The sequence below is a fragment of the Micropterus salmoides genome, unplaced genomic scaffold, assembly GCF_014851395.1.
Source record: "Micropterus salmoides isolate LMB-PRFRI ecotype aquatic unplaced genomic scaffold, ASM1485139v1 Ms_hic_scaffold_12, whole genome shotgun sequence".
NCBI classification, from domain to species: domain Eukaryota; kingdom Metazoa; phylum Chordata; class Actinopteri; order Centrarchiformes; family Centrarchidae; genus Micropterus; species Micropterus salmoides.
In genome coordinates, this window is record NW_024040263.1 from 13,639,341 (window position 1) to 13,657,810 (window position 18,470).

Genomic DNA, 18,470 nt, shown 5'->3' on the forward strand with positions numbered 1-18,470 from the left:
AAAACTATTTCAAATGTACAAGTGAGAGAACACTATTTGTTTTGTCCTCTGAAGATCTTATTTTTTATTTAGGTCTCAAATAGTTTCTCTGGCAGTTATGCAGGTTCTTAATTAGCCTATACAGTCATAATCTGTCTGTTGTGCAGTTTGCCGGTTATGTCTGGAAACCTTTTCAATTTCCCTGTTTAGTTATTACTCTATGCTGTTGTAGAGCAGAATTGTTGTTCTCACCTACTTCAGTTAATAAACAAAAGGGTTAAGCTCTTCAGTTAGACTGTCATGATGCACTCTTTTCTGTTTGTCCTGAGAAAACTTGTCTGCCAACACATCTTGTCCCACTAACTGGACTCAGCACAATGATCGCTGTTTCCAGCATATTGAAACAAAATGAATTGGGCTCACGCACAGGTAATCAGGGTGATTTGGATTCAGAATGACTTGCACGCTAATACTGCCAACACCACTCCTTCTGTCTGTCTTTTTACCTCACTGTGGAAACACTGCCAGTCCAAGGGTGGAAACCTTGCATCACTACACAGTTTTGAAGAGGTTTTGGAGATACATAGTAACACTCAGATTCAAGCATGGATGGGAGAAACAGATTGCCAAGAGGTCATTTATCATTACACCAATGCCTAATAGTGCAAATAAAAGTATTTTATTATACATTATTTAATCACAACTTTATTTGGTACCACTTTTTATAACCCATTTATGAGTAACTACTGGCTTAATTAATAGTTAATAGATATTAGCACTAATGATTTATAGACATGTATAAGCTATTATGTAGAACATCTTGTGGATTGTGGAAAATCCTCCTCTAGCATGATGCAGCTTTTTATAAGTGTAAAAGTGCTGCATGGCATCCAGACCAAAATCCATTTAAGTAACAACTAACATTTACATCTGCAGACTTGATAGATTGACTTTAAAACCCTTAATTATTGATTTATGTAAGGAATAATATCCGACCCAAGAATCTATTACACTTAAATAGATGATATGAATGATTGAAATAGTTAGGTGGATTACCATAATATATTGTACAAACAATCACGGTGCCCAGAGAATATTTCCTTGTAACTTTGATGATACCCTGAGTTTTCATCTAGCACCAGCAGGTCAAAGTCTTTATTTATCCCCTAAAGAGTCTCAACATCTGCTGGATGGATTTCCACAAAATTCTGTACAGACAGTGATGGTTCCCAGCGAATTATTCCTAAAGACTTTGGTGATCCCAAGAGGTTTCTAGTGCCAAAACGAGGTAGACATTTGTGGTTTATGGTACAGACGCAGTCTATAGTACAGATCCCTTTGCTTAGCCATCATGAGGTCAAAATTTTAATTTTCAAATACTTTGATTTATGAGTCAATACATGCAAAATTACATTACCCAGTCTTAGTTAAAATTTGTGTTCATTACTAATTAGCAAATGTTAGCATTCTTACACCCTGAATTAAAATGGTGAACAGTGTAAACATTATACCTGCTTAATATCAGCATGTTAGCATTATCATTGTGAACATGTTGGCATTTAGCACAAAGCACCAAAGTGCCTAAGCACAGCCTCAAAGAGCTGCTAGCAGGATGTAGACGGTTGGTTATGGGTTTAAACTTTAATTAGAAATGTTGGAGTTGTCATTGGTGTGTTTGTACTGGATTAATTTGTATATATAACATCATATTTCTTTTACATATGTGTGTACATAATAGTCCTGTCTATATGTTTACCTTTATTTGGACAGCTTGTTTTTTGCTGTTATGTCAATTTCCATGTGACTACATAAAAGGCAATGAAAAAAGTCAAATTCGGTTTTGTGTTGTTATTCTTGATCGCCATGTGCTTACAAGTTATTGGTTGATTCATGTGTACTTACCTAATTCTCCCTGTAAGTTGTGACTCATTCCTTTATATTTTGTAGGAAACATTTTGTTCTGGGGTGATGGTACACATTTCAAGTTCAATTGCTGGTGTCCAGGAAAACCGAAGAATCTACCAAACCAGTGCTGTTTACAGACTTCTTTTACAGGTAAATCATAATCATACATTACAAATTTTGGTGTACATGGGCTACATAGAAAAAAATGTAATGTGGGACTTCAGTTGACAGGACGATCTCCTGTTGTGATGACTAGCCAGCTTGTTCTGCCTGTAAGTGCGTGTGATATTGTTATATAGAAAGATCCTGTGTCTAATCGGTTTCTGTCAGTGTGTTGGGATGTGAGTGCGGCCTCATTGGTTGGTGTAGCGTTGACTGAATTTTGTGTTTTTGGTGTTTACAGATGGATCATGAGTCAGGGTGTTACCATCTCCTCCCATCAGTGTGTGCCAAAACCCTTCAATGACACCTGAGCTGACACAGAGACATGCACTACCATCAAACAGACACTTGGTGGATGTGCGGTTGTGTGTATGTTTGTGTACTAACCTGTTCTGACGAAGTCTTACAAATTCTCTCTATGTCATATCTAAAAGCACGTCAGACATTTTCTTATGCTTATATATGTATTAAAACTGCAAGCACAGGCATTAAACCCCTGTCAACAAGTAAACACGAATTATCTTTGATTCAGATCTTAGTTTTGAGCATTAGAAACACAACTAAGAATGCATTCTATAATCTTTGCTCTCAAGCCAACACAGATGACACTAATGGACGCCTTTATTACCTGCAGGATTGACTGTTGTAATGCTCTAATATCTGGTCTCTCTAAGAAGAATATAGCTCAATTACAATTACTTCAATACTCAGCTGCAGGTGTGTTGACTAGGACCAGAAAGAGACCACACATCACACCAGTTTTAAAGTATGTGTTCTGGCTATCTCTTTGCTTCAGAATTGATTTTAAGATCAACAACAAACAACAGGAATTATCAACGAGTTAAACTTAAAAACACTTAAGAACAATAGCACCAACAATAAAGCAAACAACACAGTAATAAAACACAAGATAAAAAATGGTCTTGGTCCTAGCTATTTATCAGATTTGCTTTTATCTATCAACCCTCTAAAACCCTCAGATCTTCTGGTGGCCTTTTGATTATCCTAAAGTCAGAACACAAACCCATGGTGAGACGTCCTTTTATTTATACATTTTAACACGTTTTATTACTGGTTATATACTTTTATTATTTTGATTTTTTTTCTAATTCTGCCTGTATTTCATCATTGAAAATTTATTACATTTACGATTTGTTTCCTCAGTTCCTGTTTTTTTTTAAAGGTGCTTTATTAATTAGTTATTTATGGATTTGTGTGGGGGAGCAGGAGTTATTGTTGTATGGTGGGAAGCACTTTGTGTTATATTTTGTTTGCACGAAAAGTGCTAAATCAATCATTTTAATCACGTTATAAAGTGATTAAAATGATTAATTGATTGATATGTCTTCTTCCTTTACCTACATACTTTACTCTTGCTATGTTCCTCTTTTCTATTTTTTCAGTTTCTGAAAATTATATGCTCATATTTTGGTTGTTGTGTAAATTCTTTTTACGCACGCCGAGTGACGCACACACAACTCCCGGTCGTGCGTCATTTCCAGGCGACGACAGAATCCTGCTTCGCGCCAAGCACTTGAAAGATTTCGTTAACGTTACTTTTTTGACAACTAACTAAAACCTTAACTAGGAGGGAACCTGTACACGATGGTACGTTACAAATGTCAACGATGTATTTGCTCCGGCTGCAAGCTGTTTGCATGTACAAAGTGTCTGAATACAGCGAAGATAATCCTGTTGCCTTGTTAAACCTGCTCGCTGCTGTTGAAACACCAGTCAAGTGCGCAGCGTTAGCTAGCGCTAAAGAGGGAAAACTTGTCAACCTATAGTTAAAATGAGCGAGGAAACGTTCAGCGAGAAATACTTTATGATCGTCTTTTGCTCTGTTATGGTGTTACTGTTGACATCTGCCTGCTATTTTCATAACGAAGTTCAAATGATGCAAATTTTCCTGCAAAATCAGTCAGAAAGCGAAATCTTCTAACTGTAAAAGCTTCAATATGCATTCAGTGTGTGGATTAACTGTGCAGCATTTTGAGATGTGTACTCGGTCAACACAGTCACTTGCCCGCGATCTTTGAAACTAGGTTAACATGCTGTCTTGTGTGCATGCAGGATATAAGGCGGTTCTTTGCACCGACTGCAGTCAAGCCTGCGGTGCAGAAACCAGCCCCGAATGGAAACGTCAAAACAGAGGAGAAGAAGAAGAAGAAAAAGAAGTCCCTCTCTTCAGACGAGGAACTGAAAAAGAAAGAGCCCGCCAAGGCGAGGAAATAATGTTATCTCATGCCCTCCTACTTGTAATGATTCCTCTGTTTCATCATCTTATTCATCACATTTTATTGTGGTTTGTATACTTCAGGTCAAAAGCTCCAAACCAGAGGAGAAAAAACGAAAGAAGCATGCAGTTATAGGATCAGGTGTGTGATTTTGTGCTACTACACCGTTCCCCTGCACCACCAGGCAGTGGCTGTGATTAGCCCCAGTCTGTTCCTCCCATGTGTTATCATTATGTTCAAGTCTAACTTCAAGCATCTCAGAAAAAAGGTTGTCAAGCTTTCTTTAAATCATGCAGAGGGTTGGTTTGAAGGTATTTCTACCCTGATAATCATCCTGTTAACATTTTGTTCCCCTTCATTCATTCACTATATGAACGTCGTACAAAATGAACAAAGAGAAATTAGAATTTTTGTTAGGATTAGGAAATAGAGTTGTAAAACTAGTACCTTTTTAATCATGCAGCGGATGGAACATTTTTTTAACCAGATGGTTAGAAGAGTCTTTGAGGATTCTGGAAATACCTTCAGAATAGATCTAAGTGTTGTTAAACAACCTTCTGTGTTTGTTTTCAAAGATTTCCAAGGATTTCTATTTCATGGAAAATGGATGCTTAGCTCTGTGAGAGGCACAAACTGGGACAACTTGACACGTTGCTCTTCATCCTCTCGGTGTCTTTTCTTCATGGCGCATGTTGTTTTTCTCTCTGTCCAGACTCGGAGGATGAGGAGCCAGCGAGGAAGTCAAAGAAATCCCCTAAAGAGAAACAGAAGACGAGCAAGATGGAGCCTCCTCCCAAAAAGGATCCTGTGCAGTATGTCTCTGAAACAGGTGATGGGACTATGGTTTGTTATCATATTGCAAACGTACAGCTTGGGCTGGGCAACGTCACCTGAAACCCATTTTGTGATTAATTGTCAGATTTACCTTAAACGAAAATATATCTTTTGAAATACATCTGCCATCAAGATGGTTCTTCGCAATGGCTATCTAATAAATTCTTTGTCAAGTCCATCAGTTAATTTATAGATTGTAATGTTCACCACTTTACAGGGAAAATTGGGATACTTTTCAGTAATTATAATGAACATAAATAAGTTTAGCAGGCAAAAAAAAATCATTCATGTAGTCATGTTAAAAACTGGGAAGACTTAAACACATTTGTAAGAAGACGGGGCTTTTAAGATGAGGAGTGATGTTTTGTTAATTCACGGGAAATGTATTTTGATTGTTGAGGATATTTTGTTTATTTTGGCTGTAGATTCAGACAGCGACAACTTTCAGTCCTTGAAGAAGGCCTCCAAACAGAATGGCAAGGCCAAACCGACAAAGTCAGATGCAGTGAGCGCTCGTCCAGCAGCCAAAGAGGTAGTGAAGTCTCCCTCCTCCACACAGGGGAAAACTGTGGTGAAGTCCCCTCCTGTGCCTGTCACTCCTAAGTCAGCCCCGCCTCCTCAGCCTAAGCACACCCCCACCTCAGTACTCGACTACTTCGGCAGTGCGACTATTCAGCGCTCGGATAAGAAGCTCGTAGCCAGCACCAAACGAAAGGCTGTGAGTGTTTTTCTCTTCAAACCTTCTAACTCCTCATGTTCTTCCTCCACACTGTCAAGATCATGGTTTTCAGTTTCACCCTTCACTGAACCTTTGTCTTTTTTTCCAGCCTTTCATTACAGTGTCACATCTTTTTGTAACAAACTGACTTTGTAAACACTCATCTTCTTCTTTTCAGCCGATTCAGGACACAGACGATCTGATTAGTGATGAGCAAATTGCCAGAGAGCTACAGATGGACGAGGACATGGAGGTAGGCTGATGATCGACACAACAGCTGCTCGTTCTTTGCTCTAGTCATTGAAACAAGTTGTCGAAAGATAGAAAATTGAATTTTGAAAAACTATTTTGATAACCAGTTACTCTTTTCAGTCTTTTTTTCAGATAAAAATGACAAAATAATATGAATGTGATGCTTTTCTTTTTCATATCAAATTGTAAAGTGAATATGTTTGGGTTGTAAACGGTTAATTGGATAAAAGAAGATGTGTCAATACATAAAGTTGTGCGTCTGGAAACAGGTTTTCAAGATTTTATAGTCAAAACAATTCATTGATTAATCGGAGAAAATAATCTGCAGATTCGTCAGTAATGAAAGTTTAATGAAGTTTATTATGAATTACTGAATTTCTAAATATTATGTTTCCTTGAATGTAAAAATCCCAGGAGTAATACAGAAAAGGTGACAAAATCGTCTCTTCCATTAAAACTTAGTAGTGATGCCATTCATAGTTCAGCTTGCTGTCTGCATTTCAAATCTCATGCCTTTTGCTTCCTCCCTCTGACTTCACTCAGCTGGAAAAGCAGGTCCATGAGGACGAGGAGTTTGCCAGAACACTAGCCATGCTGGACGAGGAGCCTCAAGCGAAGAAGGTGAAAACAACAACACAAAGGCACATTCACATTTGACCTTAGTGCTTGTTTAAATATAATATTTTGTTTTGTTTTTCATCCAGGCTCGTAAAGGCTCTGATGAAAAACCTGCTGCTGGCAGCCCGTCAAAGAACAATCGCAGAGGCAGCATGTTGGAGAATGTGATTAGTCCGTCTCCTAAGAAGAACCCCTCTGCCGTCAAAGCCAGCTCTAAACTGGCCGTGATGAAGAAAAAGGATGAAGAGAGAGATGAAGGGCCAAAGAGCAAAACACCAGTTTCGCTCACAAAAATGAAAATCTCTCCCAAAAAGGAGCCCCTTGCTTCGCCGAGCTCAGACAAGAAGTTCACGCCCAAAACAGGAACCACACCTGCCACAGTTAAAATTTCTCCCAAGAAACCAGAGGTGAGCCCGGCAGATGCCTAATCTGTCTGTAAAAATGTCTTGTATCAATGCCCTGATGGACACAAGCTATCTATCAATCAATTTAATTGTCCCCAAAGGAGCAGTGAAAAACATGAGTACACAAGTTAAAACAATCTAAAAATGCCTTAAATGTCCTCCTCTGTTTCTCAATCTGATCAGAGTACGAGTGTGAGTCCTGACGACGCAGAGAAGAAGAAGGGTAACTCTTCAGCCTACAGGAGCTACCTCAACAGAGATGGACCACGAGCTCTGGGCTCCAAGGAAATCCCACAGGTAGTGCACACATCAGCCCACAGACGGTTTGCCTGACCACCATCTTCCCTTGAGCAAGGCCCAGTTTAGTAACCGATGTTCTGTTTGTGTGAATGCATGTTTTTTTTTTTTTTTTTTGTTATTACTTTTAAGGCTCTCCATGACCTGGCTCCAGATTATATTTTTGATATTTTAATTCATTTAGCTTTTGCTTTTATCGGAAGGCAGATCCAGATTTAATTGGAGCTGCCTGTTGATTTTATTGTTTTAACTCTTGTTTTGTTTCTTCTTTTATCCTTCTTATTTTAATGTTGTTTTTTTTATGTCTGCCTTCTGTGAAGCAGTTCTTCTTTTTTTGTGCTCTAAATAAAGTTTATTATTATGATTTTCCAGGGTGCTGAGAACTGTTTGGAGGGCTGCGTGTTTGTGCTGACGGGGGTCCTGGAGTCCATGGAGAGGGATGATGCCAAAGCCCTGATTGAGCGCTACGGAGGCAAGGTGACGGGCAACGTCAGCAAGAAGACCACCTACCTGGTGCAGGGCAGAGACAGCGGAGTCTCGAAGTTTGAGAAGGTGACCCACCTGATCTAGACCAAAAAAAACCCCAAAACAAATTCAGAGGTAGAGAATCATGTCCTGAAGTGTGAGACTGCTGAGAGCACTGATGCTGATATCATGATTTTTGCATGACTTTTTATTAATCATATGAAAACCTGTTTTGGTTGAGTTATAGATGCAGTGGGAGTGAACATGAGCTTAAAAATGCCTCTACTTGAAGCTTTAATACATTACCGTATAATTGATAAATTGGAGATGCCATCATGAGCTTATTATTAAAACTTTAATGGAGTTTCTACTGAATCTGGTCTTAATTGTTGACAATAAAAAAAGTCATAGCACCCATCAAAAAAAAAAGATTTGACATAATAAGTAAGCAAATCCTTATAAAAGTGCAAGAAGATATTGATAGATGAACGGTATATTAAGGCACCTAAGAATATTCAAGCAGCAGCAATCACGCTGATTTGAGACTGACTTTCCTCTTTCTGTATTTTTCCTTCCCACTTCTTTTCTGTACTATTTGCCTCTATCTATATGTCAAATAACATTGTATGTTTGCACAATTGTCTTTATTCTCAGGCGCAGAGTTTTGGTACCAAGATCCTGGATGAGGATGGTCTGTTGGAGCTGATCAGAACCAAACCAGGAAAGAAGTCCAAGTACGAGATCGCTGCAGAGGCTGAGGTCAGCTCTCACATCTTTACTTCAATCATGCTGTCGGTGTGATTTTATTAGCGGGGTATAATTTGTACCCAGAAGATATCAAAACTGAAAATGTCCAACTAAAATCCCAAACATTATGCTTTTTATGAAGTGACTGTTTGTTGTTATTATTTTTACATTTATATTTGAAGGGAAAAGGGGGGGGGGGGGTCTTTTTGAGATGTGTCCGAAAGGCTCCTTTTGTTATGAGTAAGCACATCGTGAACAATGTACAATCCTGAGTCAGATTCCTCGTAGGTATACACATACCTGGCATTAAAGCTGATTTTGATTCTAATTAATTAGCTATCTCACCTGCATGCTGGTGAATGTTTAGTAGCTCATCAAGCAAGGCAAGGTGGAACACAAGACATGTGTCGTGGACATTAGCTAGAAAGCCAATTTATATCGTTTAGTGTTGAGTCTCTTGATGTGTTGTGTCTCAGGATGCCTTTAATGAACCTTGCACATAAGGATGAGTTTTATGTTGATGTGCGGTAACTATCGTGTGATGGTTTTTCTTTTTAGAGCAAGGCCTCAAAGACCAGAACTCCCCCCAGCAAGACATCAAAGAGCACCCCCAAAGCCCAGAAGATCTCTCCCTCCAAGGGTAATTCCAGGTCCCCTCAAACCCCGAGCCCGTCAAAGACCGGCAGGACCAGAGATGGCGGCACTCCGTCTGGGAGAGGCTCTGGTGACACAGCCCGGAGGGAGCTGAGCCTATCCTCCTCCACTTCTTCATCTTCAGCCACAAGACCGTCACCCCCATCACCAACCGAGGAGGGTGCCAGTCTCCTGTGGGTGGACAAATACCGCCCGCGCTCTCTGAAAACTGTGATTGGCCAGCAGGGAGACCTGAGCTGCGCTAATAAGCTGCTACACTGGCTGCAGAACTGGCACAGACACCACAGCGGGGGCGCGTCCAAGCCACCAGGTAGCGGTCAGTTTATCTGTATGAGCAGCAATTCAGAGTAATGATAAAAACTAGCAGAGCTCATTAACATTTAGCTCTAAAAATGAATCTGAGTTTAAAGAGCGTGTGCATTGTGCTGTTTCTCGCTGTGCAGTAGCAAGGTTTGGTAAGTTTGGAGGGAAAGATGATGGATCAGGATACAAAGCTGCTCTGCTCTCTGGACCTCCGGGGGTGGGGAAGACCACCACAGCTGCCCTGGTCTGTGAGGTGAGTCTGTTTGCCTTCACACCTGTCAGTGTATTAAGTATTGTGGCACCTGAGACTCCCAGTTGGGATGAGTAATGTCTTAAACGTGAACATTTTATCCCTGATCCCAGTCTCCTTTTGACTCAACTTTTCCACTCTGTTTGTGTGTTGGCCTGCAGGAGTTGGGCTTCAGCTACGTGGAGATGAACGCCAGCTGTACTCGTAGCAAAAACAGCCTGAAGGAGGTTGTCGCAGAGTCACTTAACAACACCAGCATCGAGAACTTCTACAAAGGTTGATCCCTCTTTTAATTTTTGTTTCTCTGTCTTTCTGTCAGTTAGACATGTGAACCTGTGGGTGGGGATAAAATAATGTCACAATCACACTCTAAATTGCAATTAGGGATGCACCGAATGTTCGACCACCGAAATGAAGCGGCCAAAAATAGCAATAAAAACACTTTTCGTCAAAAGGCCGAAGAAATTTTACCGAACAATTACGTCGTCATGTCGGCAGTATGGAGGCTTTTTAAAACCACTGTTCTTTTTAAAACCACTGTTCTGCTGAATTGTGTCCTACACTTCTTAGAAAAGGCAACAAAACGGTCTGACCCGCTTTGAGTGTTTCTGTCACTCATGTCTGAGAAGGCGATTAAGCTAGCTGCACCTAAATTTGGAGTGCACACGTATTCAAGCCTCTATGGTAAATCCACTGAAACGGACCAGTGCGAGCTGACAGGCAGGTTAGCACCTTTATCCTGTCAGTTTCTCTCTTTACAAAGACAAGTGTTGCAGTATGAGAGTCCTACCTGAAGAGAGGCTGTGAAGTCTTCATGTTACGAGAACCACATTCAACATTATTTATCAAATTGGGTCGGATTTGATGAATTTAGGGATACACATGTGACAACTTCCGGTTTTCAAAATAAGGTGTCTATACTGGATGGAAATGAGATTAATTGAATTATATTCACAGAAAGTATAAATCATAAAAGTAATTTAAAAATAAAGTCATTTACTTTAGCAGACCCTCTCGGGCCTCGGACCCACGCACCATAGTGTCTCCTAATCCTCTGGGAAACACTGAGTAAAAAGCACATTTTGACTATTTAATTTATGCAATGGTAAAAAAATTGGCAAATTAAATGGGAAAAATGCGAATATTTCGGTATTTGGCAAATTTTTTCATTCTTTTCGGTTTTGGCTTTGCCCGAGAAGTCTTTTTTTCTCAGTTTTGAAATGTCCTGTAGACTATAGCCAGACATGTAATAACCTATGAATTTCTCCATTTGTACCATTTAAAACACAAAATTAACACCTAAATTTTATTAAGTTGTAAACTGAAGCCAAAAAATCATCAACATTTTTTAAGTACTCTCAATTGCATTGTTTATAAAATGTCACCCAAGAAAAGAGCTATGTGAAGTCCTTTTTGCAATCTGGATAGCCATCTAGTTGGTCTAAAAATCGATCAGGATTTGTTAATACACACTGGAACATTAAAATGGCGAGCTATGTTTTTTAAAATGCAGTGATATGGATGTTTGGCAATGCTTAACTTGAGTTTATTTTGAAAAGTAAACAGAAGTTAAACTGTTAAGAAGGCAAAGTTTAGCATTGACTCATGTACATTTTAAAGCTTAATGTAACTGTAATAATTTAATGAGAATAATTTCACTTTTATGGTTTTAACTGAAGCAGCTAGAGGAAGTCTTTTGAGTTTATCTGATCTGATCACATACCAGCATAGCCAAGAAATAACTGATGCTTGTTAGCACCGTGTCCCTGTGATGCAGCGAGGTAATATTTTTGTTAAGGTAGTAAAAAAAAAAAAACAACTTAAGGCTGCTTGCTTGAGATTTAGATGCCCATTCTTTAATAGTATGTGGTCACTGCTCTTTATCAAAGATGATACAAAGTAAAAGCAAAAGGAGTGAGATTAAAAGGCTCAATGCAAAAATGTATTATTTGAGAAATCACAGCCTCTGACAAGAAGAGTTGTTACTAAGTACTGACTTATAAGGTACCCTAACTATAGCACATCCCACATGTTTACAAAGTGTGAATTTGCAGAATATTGTTGTGTTCTATCTTTCTTTTTGTTGGTTCCCACAGGTTAGGGCTGTGCGATATGACGAATAATTCATATCCCAATAACGATACATATCACATTATACTTTTTTTTTTGTAAATTCAATGAAATATGGCATTTCCAGCTGTAATTGGGATATTTCTCTGCATCATAAAGGTGCGGTATGCGATTCTGGAGAAATCGAACACCATGACAAATACCATAATAGATTGAACAACGACGCAGCAAGTAATGCAACAAACGTTAGCTAGGTTGTGGATTAGCAAACTGATGCTACTTGCAGCTGCAAAGCTAACATGTGAGTCCCAGAGTAGCACAGCAGAATTGTAAACAATAGATGTTTTTCTATTCAAACGATAGAGATCGTCATCGCACAGCCCTACAACAGAGGTTAAATTAATTTCTCAGGTAATTAACATAACATACCACATGTCCAGAAGGGAAGTGAATACTATGTGGTATATATGGTGTGTGTTTTAAAGGCACGTCTCAGACGGTGACTAGTAAACACGTCCTGATCATGGATGAGATTGATGGCATGGCTGGCAATGAGGACCGCGGAGGAATCCAGGTAATAAAAAAAACAACACATTTTTATCATAATTTGACCAGATCTTCACAGTTTTCTTGATACTGACCTCTGACCTTTTGCCTCCTGTAGGAGATGATCGGCCTGATCAAAAATTCGAAGATTCCCATCATCTGCATGTGCAACGATCGGAACCACCAGAAGATCAGATCACTGGCCAACTACTGCTTCGATCTGCGCTTCCAGAGGCCGCGAGTGGAACAGATCAAGGTACGCACACACAAGAATACACACATCCTGTCCCACATCCGACAATGACATGCTTTCTAGCATTTGGGTTAAAATAAAATGCCAATGCCACAGGATAGAAGATACACAGAGACGTTAGTGGCTGAAAACAAGATAGTTGTACTATAAATCATAATGTTGATGGATTCATGTTTGGATGAATGCAAAAGATATAAAACTTTTACCTTCTTTTAAATTAAAATATTTTAAAGTAAGCTCTTAAATGTAAATATTTTCTTTTCCAGGTTCTTCACCTGTTTTCTTTTTTCTTTTCATTCTTCAGGGAGCCATGATGTCCATTGCTTTCAAGGAGGGAATCAAGATCCCACCCCCAGCTCTTAACGAAATGATCCTAGCCTCCAATCAGGATGTCCGACAGGTAAAAAAGACAAAGCCTCATAAAAGACCATTCATATTGAGGTTATGTCTTCCCTTGCCACCTTTGGTCTCCTCTTTCACCACATTGGCTGTTTTTTCTCCCAGGTGATCCACAACTTGAGCATGTGGTCAGCCAAAGACAAGGTGATGACGTATGACCAGTGCAAGTCTGACGCAGCCAATGCCCGCAAGGACATGAAAATGGGGCCGTTTGATGTTTGTCGGAAGGTGTTTGCCTTGGGAGAGGAGACCCACATGAGCCTCATCGACAAGTCCGACCTCTTCTTCCACGACTACTCGCTAGCGCCGCTCTTTGTCCAAGAGAACTACCTGCATGTTCGTCCAAAGGCTGCCGGGTGAGAGAAGCTAGCTGTTTCCACCTTTTTCCAGTCTCTGCTTCCTGGCTCCAGCTCTATTAACAGAGACTGTGTTCTGTATTTTCTTGTCTGTCTCTCTTCTCACAGGGGTGATCTGAAGTCCCACCTGGTGTTGCTCAGCAAGACTGCTGACTCCATCTCCGACGGAGACCTGGTGGACAGACGGATCCGCTCTGGACAGAACTGGTCACTGCTGCCCACCCAGGTAACGCACACAAACAAAGAAGTGAATTTCTTTTATATGCAGATTTATAGTTTAATGTTGGACCCATTGATAGTACCACTGCAACACTAGATGAATGTGTACATTATCAGGCCACAATGTGCTTTATTTATGTACCCCAAAGTAAACATGACATTCTTTCATTTGCTTAATGATAACACCATATGATGGGAAAGTTTGCCTTGTCTCACCACTCATTAGAAGACTATTGTACATCCAAAGTAATTGTGTTTTCATCCTTTTATTCACTGTGGTAGAGAACAAGGGAAAGCAGCATGTTGGCATAGCAGCAGCTTCAGTGTCTAAACAGGATGCATTCAGGCACAGTATTGAGCGTGGGTCATCTGCTTTTGGCAGCGCACCGAGCCCAAAACACAATCACGGTAGTGCAAAGCGTGACAAAATGGGAAAAATTCGATTCAGGTCACAGCTACGCACATAATGCACAAGTGAAACTCAAGCTGTTAACAGTGAACCCTATATCTTATTTCAAATGAGTCGTGAGAAAAGACGACACCGCTGAAAGCTTCCTAACAAACCTTGACCTTTTATTTAACTGGCTTGCTAAGCTGACCAATCACGGTTCTCGCTGTCTCCACATGGTATCTCCGCAGCCACCATAGCCCTGAAGTGTAGTTATATATTTGAGGTCCACATAAGGTATTGCAATGTGTAGGCCCTGATGCTTTGTGGATTCTTATGGATCAAATGTGGATTCTTTTTCACTACATGTTTTTAAAGGCTCGGTTATTATAATATTGTCTGTTAACCCTTCTTGTTACAGCCTGTGTTTTTCCTCTGTAATGCTTCTTTAATTTATGTGAAGCTGATCTGTGAAACATTTACTCTTACATTTGAAATTGGCTTTTGTTTTGTAATAACGAAACACTGAACATTATTATATAACAATAATTATTGTAAATAGTAAACACACGTTGTTAAGCTTATTATATTACACCACATTTAAATACAAGCTCTTGTATTGGGGAACCAGAGATTCATTATTTTGCTGTGTGTGTGCGCGCCTGCTCGTAGGCCATCTATGCCAGTGTGTTACCAGGCGAGCTCATGAGAGGCTACATGAGTCACTACCCCACCTTCCCCAGCTGGCTCGGCAAAAACTCCTCCACCACTAAACATTCCCGCATCGTCCAGGAGCTGACCTCACACATGTGTTTAAAGTGAGCAGGCCTTGATCACTGTCCTTTTTTAACTATTTACGAGTCATCAAACATAAAATCAGACAGGGTTTTATTTGCTTGGCTCCTGCAGGACGTTGAGCAGCAGGCAGGCGGTGAACCTGGAATACCTGCACTATCTTCGCCAGGCGCTGCTTAATCCACTCCAGAGGCACGGAGCGGAGGGTGCCGGCGAGGCTGTGCAGCTGCTGGACGACTACCAGCTCATCAAGGAAGACGTGGACAGCGTCATGGAGATCAGTGTCTGGGGCGGACAACCTGACCCCTACTCCAAACTGGACTCTAAGGTCAGCAGGAGGCGGGAGGGGGTATAGTTTGGATTTTGATGATGGGATTGGAAATGGTGGTTGAAAGTAATGTCTTGGGAATCACTAGGTTCAGGCCATTGTGATTGGCTGACAGCATCTCTGAGGCCCCTTTGATACCTGGCATTAATGTGCATCTTGGGTGATCCAATCACAAGTGGACTGCTCAGACCACATTTAGAGCTAGTCTGGGCTGAATATCGCCATTCTTTCGTTTGTATGGACGCGATCATGTCCTGGAACAAGTTGAGTATCACTCTCCTTTATATACACACTTATATTGATAAATATTCAACCCAATGGTTAATACACACCTTATCCAGTGTCAGTAGTCCTCTACTAGGTAAAAAAACTAAGTCCCCTATGTGTAGGATTTGGAAGATTCTGACTCCCCGTGACGAAATAATAAATAAGAAACAAACTGTAAACACAAGTTGTAGTAAACAGTTGCTTATTTACACATCACACAGATATGGAGCAACATTAGCATTTATTTGGAGTCATATTTCTGTCCACCTGATGGAAGGTTAGTCCGATATTCACTCACTTTTAGCTGTGTTTTTGGTCTCTACCAACTCCTGAGGGAAATGGCTCTAGCGGCTAAATGTTTGACCATGTTCACCAGCTAGTCGCTAACTGTGTGTGTTGCTGAACCGGTAGTGCACAGTGGGTTTTTAGAGCCTTCTCTCTGAAAACAGCTGCCTGTTGCGGCTGACAGGTTTTTTGTGTGTGACATAAATTAACTTTATTAGCTTTTGTTTTTTTCAATAGCAAATCATAGATAATAAAATTATTATATAATAGCAATACCTTTTGGCACTCCCTTTGTGGTATGGCTTGACCCGCATGCCTGATGATAATGTTCTCTGCCATCACATCTTATGGCTTCTAACAGCACTTAATAACAACAGTACTGCCACCCTCTATATGTCCAACATACAGTGGATTTTGACTTCTCTGCTGTCCGTCTCCTCCCCAGGTGAAGGCAGCATTCACTCGGGCCTACAACAAGGAAGCTCACCTGACTCCGTACTCCCTGCAAGCAGTGAAGAAGGGCCGCCGAGGTGGCGGGGGGGAGTCAGAGTTGGGAGGAGAGGATGTGGACAACGAAGTGCAGGAGTCTGAGGACGAGGGCGAGGGCCTGAAAACTGACGCCATGATCAAAGTAAGAGCATGTGCAAACCTATTTAAACCCACGCACACTCAGTATTTTCAGCAACCATGCCAAAGACTGTCTTCTTATCTTGTTCTTCTGTGTGGTCTGCGTCTTGTTCTTCCCTGCAGCAAAAGAAGGCCAAAGCCACCAAGGAGTCCAAGAAGGAGAAGAAGGAAGATTCTGGGAAGGGCAAAGGCAAGGGGAAAGGCAAGGCCAAGAAATGACCAATGACCAGAGGAGGAAAACAAACTGTCCTGGTCTGCCTCCCTCCGCCCACACAGACTGTAATGGGTTTTTTTTCTCCGCACTTGCAACGATCCTTTAATGAGCATCAGAAAGTAGTGAAACTGGTCTTAACCTCTTCAGGTAACTCATCTGTCCCTCATCCAAACACTTAACTCTAACCACAGAGGCTGAGAAATGTCTTTCCTGTTTTTTAACAACCTGTCATGTCTCCGTCAGAGGGTCTCTATACCGAACAAATGATGCATATTATCTGCTCGTTCCACCCGTTATCATGTCTGTACGCCTCTGTAGTAACGTGTCTCAGCAGGAGTATCGTGCATTTCTTCCATCATCAGTTTGTAGTCCAGGAGTTTGAGGCTGTAAATAATGTGACTCCTATGTAAAAGACTGTTACTTTTTGCTACAACTATGATACAGAAATGCTTTAGCTCTATGGTTAGCAGCACTTGTAAATTGCAATTTTGTAAAAATTACATGAGGATTAATAGAGAAATATGTCGCTCATGAGTGTCTGTGATTTATTAACGAAGCAAGAGAAAACAGCTGTGTTTCAGAAAGCTGACACGTTTTAGACACTTTTAGAAAATGGTTTCAAAGAGTTATTTTTGTAAATATTTAAAATCAGATATTTAGATTACACTTTGCTTGAATTTATTTATTTAGGAAAATCTCAAGAGAATTTATGCAATGGGATTAAAATTCAGTGAAGATGTCCAAGAATGCTGTTATAAACCCCAACAAACTGGCACTAAATAATCAGAGAGAAGGAGATTAAATTTGGGCTGCCACTAACGATTACTGTCATTAGGAATTAATCTACCAGTTACTTTTTTCAATTAATAATTTGGTCTGTCAAAGGTTTTGTCCAGCCAACGCTATTCAGTTTATTCTGACATATGATGAAGAGAAGCAGCAAATCCTGGCACTTGAGATACTGCAACTTGAGAAAATAAAAATAAAAATAAAAATAAATTGACTGTACAATTGATTATCTAAATTAGTTGCCAGTTATCTGTCGATTGAATAATCGTTTCAGCTGTAGATAAAATCATGGCCAGCACCAACAACGCCAAATGGATTAAGACGTCAAGCACTTATTCTGCGGTTCCACTAAAGTCGCTCATCAGTCAGTGCCATAGACTGTATGTAACACATGGACGTAGTCATCGTGACGTCACCCGTTGGTTTGTGGACTGCCGTTTTGAGTCTGGCCGATAGGGCGACGCCATGTTGAGTTTTTGCAACCAGCGGCACCAGACATGAGCATATTTGGACGAGACAGTGGAGCCGTGTGCAGGGCATTTTTTAACAGGGCTGACAATTTTGGGTAGCGAACAACAGGCTTAAAACTAAATGGTACTCACCAGAGAAAGTGAACAGCCAACTCCTAATATGCTTTTTCAACGGCGCTGCTTAAATTTATACAGTGCCGCGGGTACGAGTCACCATAGCCTGATTGACAGGTCGCCAATCTAACAATTTGAGATAATCCCGTCCATGGTCTATTTTCCTCTAAATGGGACCATAATTTACAAAATGAACATCATGTTGTATTGAAGAAGACATGAAACTAGTGACTGAGACCATAAACACATCAGGAAAATGTTTACTGAGGTAATAAATCAGCTGAGAGGTAGGGTCATTTTACCATTATTTCTAAAGGAGCCGGACTTCTTTTTGCAACCAGAAGAGTCGCCCCCTGCTGGTCATTCAATAGAATGCAGGTTTAAGGGACTTCGGCGTTAGGTTCACGTCTCAGACTGGAAGCTTCCCACTTGGTCAGTGCTGCTCTTTAAGACTGAAAACATTCAAATTCTAAGTGCCTCAAACAAACACACTCATTCCTCTCACAACTACACTCAACTGAAATG

The 18,470-nt window shown here is 40.4% G+C and overlaps 1 protein-coding gene across 1 annotated transcript; it reads left to right on the forward strand.

Moving 5' to 3' along the window:
- The first annotated feature begins 3,520 nt into the window (after positions 1–3,520).
- On the forward strand, positions 3,521–17,106 carry rfc1 (replication factor C (activator 1) 1). Its single transcript, XM_038713484.1, has 23 exons — positions 3,521–3,654; positions 4,120–4,269; positions 4,367–4,424; positions 4,996–5,112; positions 5,543–5,835; positions 6,014–6,088; positions 6,631–6,708; positions 6,792–7,112; positions 7,293–7,406; positions 7,779–7,958; positions 8,526–8,630; positions 9,177–9,582; positions 9,716–9,828; positions 9,987–10,101; positions 12,381–12,469; positions 12,560–12,697; positions 12,999–13,094; positions 13,199–13,449; positions 13,558–13,675; positions 14,729–14,874; positions 14,966–15,179; positions 16,177–16,362; positions 16,482–17,106. The coding sequence occupies exons 1-23, from the start codon at positions 3,652–3,654 to the stop codon at positions 16,575–16,577; spliced, it is 3,462 nt and encodes a 1,153-aa protein (XP_038569412.1). The 5' UTR covers positions 3,521–3,651; the 3' UTR covers positions 16,578–17,106.
- The last annotated feature ends 1,364 nt before the right edge of the window (positions 17,107–18,470 follow it).

What these genes read in the sequence shown, in the direction of transcription:
- rfc1 (XM_038713484.1), top strand. An exon ending in TTTCTCCCAAGAAACCAGAG is followed by an intron (nt 7,113 to 7,292) that starts GTGAGCCCGGCA and finishes CAATCTGATCAG; the next exon opens with AGTACGAGTGTGAGTCCTGA. An exon ending in AGATCGCTGCAGAGGCTGAG is followed by an intron (nt 8,631 to 9,176) that starts GTCAGCTCTCAC and finishes TTTTCTTTTTAG; the next exon opens with AGCAAGGCCTCAAAGACCAG.